The sequence below is a fragment of the Octopus sinensis genome, linkage group LG7 (genome assembly GCF_006345805.1).
Source record: "Octopus sinensis linkage group LG7, ASM634580v1, whole genome shotgun sequence".
Taxonomy (NCBI): Eukaryota; Metazoa; Mollusca; class Cephalopoda; order Octopoda; family Octopodidae; genus Octopus; species Octopus sinensis.
Window position 1 is genome coordinate 39,069,988 of NC_043003.1, and position 10,000 is coordinate 39,079,987.

Consider the following 10,000-nt stretch of genomic DNA (forward strand, 5'->3'; position numbering starts at 1 on the left):
TTAACGTTGAATGTGATGCTTGTTAAACATTTAGGAGTAGCTATGTGGTAAGTAGCTTGCTTACGAACCACATGGTTCCGGGTTCAGTCCCACTGCGTGGCACCTTGAGCAAGTGTCTTCGGGCCAACCAAAGCCTTGTGAGTGGATTTGGCAGACGGAAACTGAAAGAAGCCCGTCGTATATATGCATATATATATATATGTATATATATATATATAATATATATATATATATATGTGTGTGTGTGGTGTGTGTGTGTGTGTGTGTGTTGTGTGTGTGTGTGTGTGTGTGTGTGTGTATGTGTGTGTGTGTATGTGTGTGTGTATGTGTGTGTGTGTGTAGTTGTTTGTGTGTCTGTGTTTGTCCTCCCAACATCGCTTGACAACCGATGCTGGTGTGTTTATGTCCCCGTAACTTAGTTCGGCAAAAAAGGCCGATAGAATAAGTACTAGACTTACAAAGAATAAGTCCTGGGGTCAATTTGCTCGACTAAAGGCGGTGCTCCTGCATGGCGACAATCAAATGACTGAAACTAGTAAAAGAGTAGAAATAAGTATATAGTAAGGTAAAAAAAAAAAGGGAAAAAGAAAAAAATAGCTTGATAGCTTAAAGCAGTGGTTCCCAACCTTTTCACTGCAATTTAAATGAGTTTTCCTACAAACCCCAGAATTTTGAAAGGTCTGTCAGCTTAACATGTTCACGGAACCCCAGCACTACCTTTGCGGACCACCCGGGGTCTGCGAACCACCGGCTGGTAAATCACTGGCTTAAAGGCTAGTATTATGAGGGGAGGTAACTCTGTATAGATAAGTTTTAGTGGTGTTAGACCTCGTCAGCGAAGTATAGGCTTCACAGTAGTTGTTGAAGTAGTAACTGAAGAATCAGTAAACTATTCAATATTGTACGCGAATTAGTGTGGAAACAAAGCTGATATGATAAAGCCTCAGTTAATTACACGCAGATATAGTTGATTATAATGAACATACATAAAAATGCAATAGTTAGTAATTAACATATTTCATACTCTGTATTGTGAAGTAAAAAGATTTTTAAAAACATGCTTAGTTTTTGCTTGGACAGTATATTTTATATACACTTAGCAAGTCTATTAGAATTAATTTGCCAAGTATTATGATGCAGTGCCTTATCTAAACTTGGGTTCTGTTTCACTGCGTGGCATTTTGTGCAAGTGTCTTCCACTACAGTCTCGGGCCAACCAATGCCCTGTGAATGGATTTGTTAGACAGGAACTGAAAAGAAGCCTGTCGTATGTGTATATGTGTGTATGTATGAGAGAGAGAGAGAGAGAGAGAGAGAGAGGAGAGTGAGTGAGTGAGTGTGTGTGTGTGTGTGTGTGTGTAGAGAGAGAGAGAGTGTGTGTGTGTGTGTGTGTGTGTGTGTGTGTGTTTGTCCCCCACCACCGCTGGATAACTATTGTTGGTGCGTTAACGTCTCAGCAAGCTAGCGGTTGGGAAAAAGAAACCGACAGAATAAATATCAGAATTAAAAAGAAATTAAGTATTGAAGGTCAATTAGTTCAGCTAAAATTCCTTATGGCGATGCCCCAGCGTGGCTGCAGTCTAATGGCTGAAAGTAGCAGAAGATAAAAGATAAAAGATAGAACATATATAACAAAACAATAGGTTTTCTTCTCTTCGTCGACCGAAATTTTTATCTTTAAATAAATGTTTAAGGGGGATAACTCTAAGAGAAAATGTTTAAGGGGACACAACTCATGTATCCAGTGGTCGGATCTTGGCTAACTTTGAAACTTTTTGATGATTAAACATCATAAAAATGTGAGTGTGTGTGTGTATACATACATGTATGCATGCATACATACTCATACACACACACTCACACGCGCGCGAGCGCGCGCGCACATATCAGGTTGAGCAAAAAGTAAACAACGTTTTGAACCATGAAGAATTTGTACCGGAATTTTGCAGAGTCCTGAATAATTTTAAAACAATTTTTTGCAGTTGTCTAATAATACAGACGTAGACTTGCCCAAATGCATCAATAAATTAACATTTATAATTTTTTAAACTTTGAAATGGATCTGTCAAAGTGCGACATTCGAGCAATTTTGCTATTCAACTTCAAAAAGGGCGTAAAGCAGCTGAAATTGCTCGCGATATCAACGAAACGTTTGGCGAGGAAATGACCGGTGAGTGGCCAGCTCGAAAATGCTTTAAACGATTTCGCAGAAGAGACCCGTGCCTCGAAGATAGTGAGATAAGTGGACGCCCATCTGTCATCGATGACGGTCAATTAAAACCGTCATTGAGAAAGATCCACGTAAAACCACTCGGGAACTGGCAAAATAACTTCAAGTTAGCCAGAAAACTGCCTGCAGCCATTTGCATGCGATCAGTGAATCAAACAAAGCTCGACAAATGGGTACCACACGATTTGAATGAAAATCAGAAAATGCGCAGATATGAAATTTGCTCGTCGCTTCTTCTTCGTAACCAGACCGATCCATTTCTCGACCGTATTGTAACTTGCGATAAAAAGTAGATTCTGTACAATAATAAAAAATGTTATTCGCAGTGGCTAGACCAAAATGAAGCACCGAAAACCTTCCCTAAACCCGTGATCTTCAAAAAGAAGGCTATGGTGTCTGTTTGGTGGTGTACTGCTGGACTCATCCACTATAACTTCTTAAAACCCGGAAAAACCATTACTACAGAAACATATTGCCATGGAATTGCCAAAATGAACGAAAAACTGCTACTCCTTCATCCCAGGCTGGCCAATCATTCTTCATGACAATGCTCGACCACACGTTTCACTAATGACGCTCTAGAAGTTTAGAGAATTTGGCTACGAAGTACTTCCCCACCTAGCTTATTCCCCGGATCTTCTCTAGCACTTTGATGGTTTCCTGCTAGAGAAGGAGTTAAAAAATCCAGATCCAGAACTCCAGATTTTATGTTACCGGAATAAACAAACTTGTAACTCGTTGGCAAATTTGTGTTGATTGTAATGGTACTTACTTTGATGAATGAAATTTCTGCATTGTTGAAATATATTTTGATGAATTTCATGTTTCAAAACGTTACTTACTTTTTATTCACCCTGATATGTGTATGTATGTATGTATGTATGTATGTATGTATGTATGTATGTATGTATGTATGTATGTATGTATGTATGTATGTATGTATGTATGTATGTATGTATGTATGTACGTACGTACGTACGTATGTATGTATGTATGTATGTATATATGTATGTATGTATATATGTATGTATGTATGTATGTATGCATGCATGCATGTATCTATGAGTGTGTGTGTGCGCGCGTGCGTACCTGCATGCATGGATGGATGATGGATGGATGGGTGGGCGGATGGAGAAAGAGAGAGTGATAGAGAGAAATTGAAATGCACTTGTGGTGATAGCAATACTTATAAATGCACTCTCATTCACTCTCTACTCTCTCTCTATCTCTCTCTTTCACACACAAGTACACACATGCGCACACAAACATGCACGCACACGCACGATCACACACACATAAAGCACCCCTTCATACAAACTATTTCCAAATTTATCTCACTATATTTCTATCTCTTTTCCAGAATGTTCTAAGAAAAGCCTACAAGAAATGGTTGCCTGATAAGAATAAATTCTATGGAAAAATGGAATTTTGTAACCAGCTGAATATATCATCTTGCTTTATTACCGAAACATCAGATACCGTAAGTTCCTCTGCCCCTTGAGGTATTTTCCCGTTACGAGAGCATTTTCTGAGTCAGGGTGAGTTTGTGTGTATGTCGGGCTTGTTTTTTTTATGTGGTTGTTACTAGAGGGGACAACTGTTCTTGGTGTTAGTTGTGATGTTAGTGGTTGTGTTTCTGGTGAAGGCGGCGAGCTGGCTGAAACGTTAGCACGCCGGGCGAAATGCGTAGCCGTATTTCGTCTGCCGTTACGTTCTGAGTTCAAATTCCGCCGAGGTCGACTTTGCCTTTCATCCTTTCGGGGTCGATAAATTAAGTACCAGTTACGCACTGGTGTCGATGTAATCGACTTAATCCGTTTGTCTGTCCTTTTTTGTCCTCTCTGTGTTTAGCCCCTTATGGGTAGTAAAGAAATAGGTTGTGCTTCTGATGTTATTAGTGACTGTATTTGTAGATGTGTTGTTGTTGCTGTTGTTGTTGTTTATAGTAAGGGTGGTGGTCGCGGTGGTTGTATGGCATTGTCATTGACGTTGGCAGAGGTATTGATGTTGTTGTTAGTGGAGACGGTATCTGTGTTGGTGTTGTTGTTGCTGTTGTTATAGTTGGTGGCAGATGTAGTGATAGTGTTGATGGTGAGAGTGGTGTCAAGAATTGTGTTGACGATGGTGTTATTGCACATCTTTTGGGTCAAGTTCCATTTGTGGATCTGCATGGGGATTTCATTGATGATATCGCTATTATAATTATTGTTTATTTTCTAATTAGAGCTTATATTGCTTGTTCCTGTTGTTGTTGCTACTACTTTTTTAATTGTTGTTGTTAGTGAAGTAGCCAATGCTTTTTTTATTTAGCCCCAGATAAGATGTGATCCAGCAGGCTTATTACAAAAGGCGTTCCGTATTGTATGTAAGAGAGTACATTATCAAATATATTCTTCATTCTCTTTCTGACCCAATTTTACCAGTCCACCTACATCATTATAAGTTGTTATAATAGTGGAATGGGATCTTTTCGGTTTGAACGGCAGTTTTTTTTAATAATTTCCACGAAACTAAACACTTTTAAACTTCGTATACTGGTAGAATGTGTTTATAAAACATCTTTTTCTCTTGGCTTTAGTGAGAAAATTCTATAGTTTGTAAGATATTTGTTGTTTTTTCTTCAATTTCTGCAATTTCAACCAGTCAATGACGTCTATTGAGGTAAAAAAACATTCTGTGCCGTATGAATATGTCCCTCGTTTAAGAAACAGATTGGGTTTATTTACATTTGTGAAGAAAAAAGATACCCTTCCCCCACCCCTAACCCTAACCCTAACCCTAACCCTAATCTTAACCCTAACCCTAATCCTAATCCTGACCCTAACTAACCCTAACCCTAAAACAGATTGAAATGCAAAAGATCGATACTAGGGTCATAATTATGGGTTACAATTTCATATGACACCGCTAGAAAAAACTGCCGTTCAAACCGAAAAGATCCGTGGAATGAATGACAGATCATATCTAATATGTCGCAATTAACCCTTAACAGAGAGCTTTTATCTTGTAGTTCTTTACATGGCCCTCATGCTAGATGGTAATGAAGCTGTCTTTGAATTCCTCTTTTTGCAGTTCTTCGTAGCAATTTACAACCCCAGAGCACAAAAACGTACCCACTGGGTGAGAATACCTATAACACCAGTGAAGGCTTTTAAGGTGCTTGATGCAAAGAACAACAAGATACCTGTACAGGTGAGTTGATTATGTTTTTGGGGTTGGTATCCAGTAATGCAGTCTTGCATTAACCGATGTTAATTTTCAGAAAATGCATTAAAAACAACGAATAACAGCAGGAAGCTTAAACGCGTGCGCGCGTGAGCCATTGTATGTGTGTATGTACGAGTGTGTATATATGTTATGCGTTCGCATGTGTGTGTGAGTGTACGTCTGTGTGTGTACGTCTGTATGTGTGTCTCTGTGTGTGAATGTGTGTGTGTGAGAGAGAGAGAGAGAGTGAGAAAGAAAAAGAGTGAGAGAGAGAGAGTGAGTGAGTGAGTGTGTGTGTGTGTGTGTGTGTGTGTGTGTGTGTGTGTGTGTGTGTGTGTGTGTGTGTGTGTGTGTGTGTGTGTGTGTGTGTGTGCGTGCTGTGTGTGCGGGAGCGGTTCTACAGGAGCTACAATTACACGTTTTTCGTATATTTGTTTCAGATTATTCCACTTTCACATCAGACGAAACGGTTGCCAGAAAGAGAAACTTCCATTGCAACGCATGAACTCGTGTTCTTGGCCTCACTTCCAGCGCTTGGCTACAGCACTTACTTCGTACGACAGACGAATAAAGGTGAGGGTTAGAGTCTCAGTTATTGTATGATGCTAAATTAGGACGGCCGATATATATATATGTGTGTGTATGTGTGTGTGTGTGTGTGTGTCTGTGTCTGTGTGTATGTGTGTGTGTTATGTATGTCTATGTATGTATGTATGTATGTATGTATGTATGTATGTATGTATGTATGTATGTATATATATATTCTTAAACACACACACACACACACATATAAGTATGTATGTATACACACATATTCATACACACTCATATATTTATATATAGAGTATGGTTGTATGTTGTGATTGAAGTATGACGTATCTTGTGACTGATGTGTAATGTGTAGTGATATGTTGTGAGTAATGTTTGGTGTATGATGGCATCTTGTGAGTGTTGTATGATGTATAATGATAAACTGTGACTGGTATGTTACATGATGCCGTGCTATAATTGATAGATGATGGCATATTGTGACTGATGCATATACAATGCTACGACCGATTTATAATTTAGAGTGTTATACTGTGATTGATGTATAGCAGGGGTCTCCAAAGTGGTCGATATCGACCCCTTGGGATCGATGGGACTATTCAAGGGATACATGAAAGAACATCTACTTAATTATTATTATTATTTATTTATTTTCTTGTACATGCCTGGGGGTCGATGAGGGGCCGATGGTCTAAAAGGTTTGGGGATCCCTGGTGTATAGTGTATAGTTCTATGCTGTGACTGATGTATGGTTTACGGTGATATAGTGTAAGAAGCTGGTTCTTATTGTTGATGATGTTATTTAGCCCCAGGTCAGCCCCGCTCGAGTACAGTTATGGTCAAAGTTACGTTAGACTTTACCGTCTCGGATTTATAGTCACAAACTATTTAGAATGACACCGTCCAGTGTATATTGAGGAATAATATGGAAGTGTGGTAGTCGTTTCATGCTTACTAACTGATGTGAAACAAAATAAAATATTTTATGTTTGATGAGGTTTTCAATCACGTTTTTTGTATTTGATGTGTTATGGGACAGAACAGAGTCTGTTTAATATATTATGAGATAACAGGATGCTTGATATCTGATGTATTATAAGAAAGATTGCTAAGTTTTCTATGGAATGATAGAAAATTTTATATGTGATGAGGTACGTTATACTAATGTTTGAATAACATGTATATCTGATATATCACGGAATAACATAATATCAAATGGATGAAGTTATATGTCTGATGTGACTGATAGTTGTTTTGTATTTCAGACCTTAATGACCTTCTACCAACGAATAGCACATTCTCCGACAACGTCGTAGAAAACGAGGTAATATAATGACTTATGTTCTATCATTGTATGTGTCATTTACTCCGTTGTTTTTGCTGAGAGGCTGGATACGAAAATTTCAATTATTTGGATTAGTGTACGAAACTTTAGAAATTCGATTATCAGTAGATCAAAAGTGTTAGTTTTACTTGCTTCAGTATACATTTCAAGGAAGATAACAGGAAGAAAAAACGGCTAAGAACTAGATTTAATCTAAAATGGTTAAGCAACGTGATAATATATAAGCAAAATTTCACGAATAGGTCAAAATTTGATTGGTTGCTTCCCCCCAAAAGTTGCTAGAAATGCGTTACACATTCATTCAGTTTTCATGCACAGAAAAGTAAATATATTTATTTATATGTAAAAATGGGCAACGTTTTCATGTCTTTAGGAAGGCAACTATTGTTAACAAAGTTTTAGCTGTGCTTAATATTTCTTGTTTGTTTCATAAGTTTTATAATATTTACAATATTTATAATAATATTCTTGTTTGTTTCAAAGTATGATAAATCCATTATGTGAGAAATAAACTATTTTAGCCAGTTAGACGTTGGGAATTCCTTAATAAAAAGTGATAAAAGTGTCTGCAGGAAATCACCAATTCCAATATTTTGTTCAAAATTGCAAAAAAGCTCTAACAGAATGTAATACTTCTCCGAGGGACAGAGATCAGAACTGGGTCGATTAATGTAAGAGATGTGTAATTTTTAATGGACTAATTGATTACATGCTTATTAACATCCTGTTTTTAAGGTGGCGATCTAGCGGAATCATTAACATGCCGGGCCAAATGCTTAGCGGCATTTCATCCGTCCTTACGTCCTAAGTTCAAATTCCGTCGGGGTCGACTTAGCCTTTCATCCTTCTAAATCGATAAAATAAGCACCAGTTGAACGCTAGGGGTCTATGTAATCGACTTATACCTTTTCCCCGAAATTGTTGGCCTTGTGCCAAAGTTTGAAATCAATATTAACATATTTTAAACTTCAGATATATTTTGACAAGGTAGGCGTTTTTGGAAGTACCTGAATGCGTACATTTGTTGCACAAACCGTTTTAAAGAGATATTTTTTAAGTAAGTCTAAATGGATTTTAATGTAACTCACTTTTTGTTTCCGACTTATAATTATCGATTTGAAATTACTAAAAGCCTTAAACCAACAACATTGTTCTCTTTAAACGCAATCAATGGTTCACCTGCCACTAAAGTTCCTACTCTATCATTTATTCTTAGCTTAATAGTTTTCTTTTTGTGTCTAAATTAATAGTATTGCCTTTCTAATAGGATGTGGTGATCTTGTAAAAGCGTTATCTATGGTATGCTTGGTTATTAGTTTATTTTTGCCTGCTGAAGAAGCATGGGAACGTTTGGGGTTTTTAAATTTTGTTAAATCTTTGTATGATAAATGATAGGTGTTGGGTGAATTTCTTAGCAGTTATATTCAGTTACTTCATCATATTCAGTGTCCCGTGCTGCGGGGGGAATTTCCGTCATCCAAAACTGAAATCTTTTTCTTTTGTTATTTCTATCTAAAAAAAATGTCTTCCATTTCATCTTCTTTATTAAGACTTTGTTTTCCTTTCTTCAATTAGACATTTAATTATTTTCGAATGATACTCGGACATTCTTTGCGCAGGAGTTCAGGAGCTACTCCTCCATTTTCAGATTTTGTAACTATGAACAGTGTTCAACAAACTAAATTAAATGGATGAATATTTACTTGCAAATAGGGAAAAGTTCTCAATATATAAAATATAAAGTGTATGAATTTAAAGCTGAAGCTTCTTGAATTGTATCTGTGAGTTTCACGTTACTAATTATTCGAAGGGTGAAGTAGAGAAGTTGCGTGACATTATACAAGCAAAAATATTCGGAAAAGTATAATGATATGATTAATCTGTACTATTTCATATATACATATATATATGTATATATGTTTGTATGTATATGTTTATATGTATATATATATATGTATATAATCTGTTTTGCATTTCTTTTTCAGTATATAAAACTGGAGTTTGACCATAGTACCGGTTGCCCATTGACAATTACCAACAAAGTTAAGAATATTAAACGTCCGTTCACACAAAACCTCAAGTACTATCGTTCTTCAGTAGATTATACACAACCGTCTGGAGCGTATATATTCCGTCCCGAACAGCAGAATCCGGAAATTTTTCATCAAGCAAGGGGTTATATATTAAGAGTAAGTTAAAATACCACCTGTTCACAGAGGGCTAATAAGTTACTGTGGTGAATAATTACTGGGCATCCAACCGACTAGTTCGAACTGTTTATCACGTGGTTGTTCTTGGATTATATCCTGGTCCAAATATCTTAACTCTCAACAGCCCTGTCTACGTATCTTATATAGGTACCACGTTGTAGTTATAGTTTAGTGTATAAATAGTATATTGAAGGTTGGGGTACAACGTTGAGCAGTTCGAACGATAATATAGAAAATTCTTGGTGGGGTATCGAATGTGAAAATAAGAGAAAGAGTTTAAATGCCTGTATATTCTTATATTCGCTTACTTCCACTTAAGTTGTGAGTTCAAATCCCACCGAAGTCAACTTTCAACTTTCCTTGGTCAGCTGAACTGACTGCTATCTCTTCTACAATGAGTAGCCTTGTAGCAATATAACACTATCACCAACACACCACTGCCACTACGACCACCTCAAC

At 37.1% G+C, this 10,000-nt stretch overlaps 1 protein-coding gene across 1 annotated transcript in view; it reads left to right on the plus strand.

Annotated features, from left to right (window-relative positions):
• Window positions 1-10,000, plus strand: part of LOC115214113 (lysosomal alpha-mannosidase) — a 153,818-nt gene that overhangs the window by 102,620 nt on the left and 41,198 nt on the right. Inside the window, exons 13-17 of the mRNA XM_029783172.2 lie at window positions 3,591-3,710; window positions 5,303-5,422; window positions 5,878-6,010; window positions 7,252-7,310; window positions 9,317-9,520. Of these exons, the coding sequence (XP_029639032.1) occupies window positions 3,591-3,710; window positions 5,303-5,422; window positions 5,878-6,010; window positions 7,252-7,310; window positions 9,317-9,520 (636 nt within the window). The remainder of the gene's footprint in view (window positions 1-3,590; window positions 3,711-5,302; window positions 5,423-5,877; window positions 6,011-7,251; window positions 7,311-9,316; window positions 9,521-10,000) is intronic.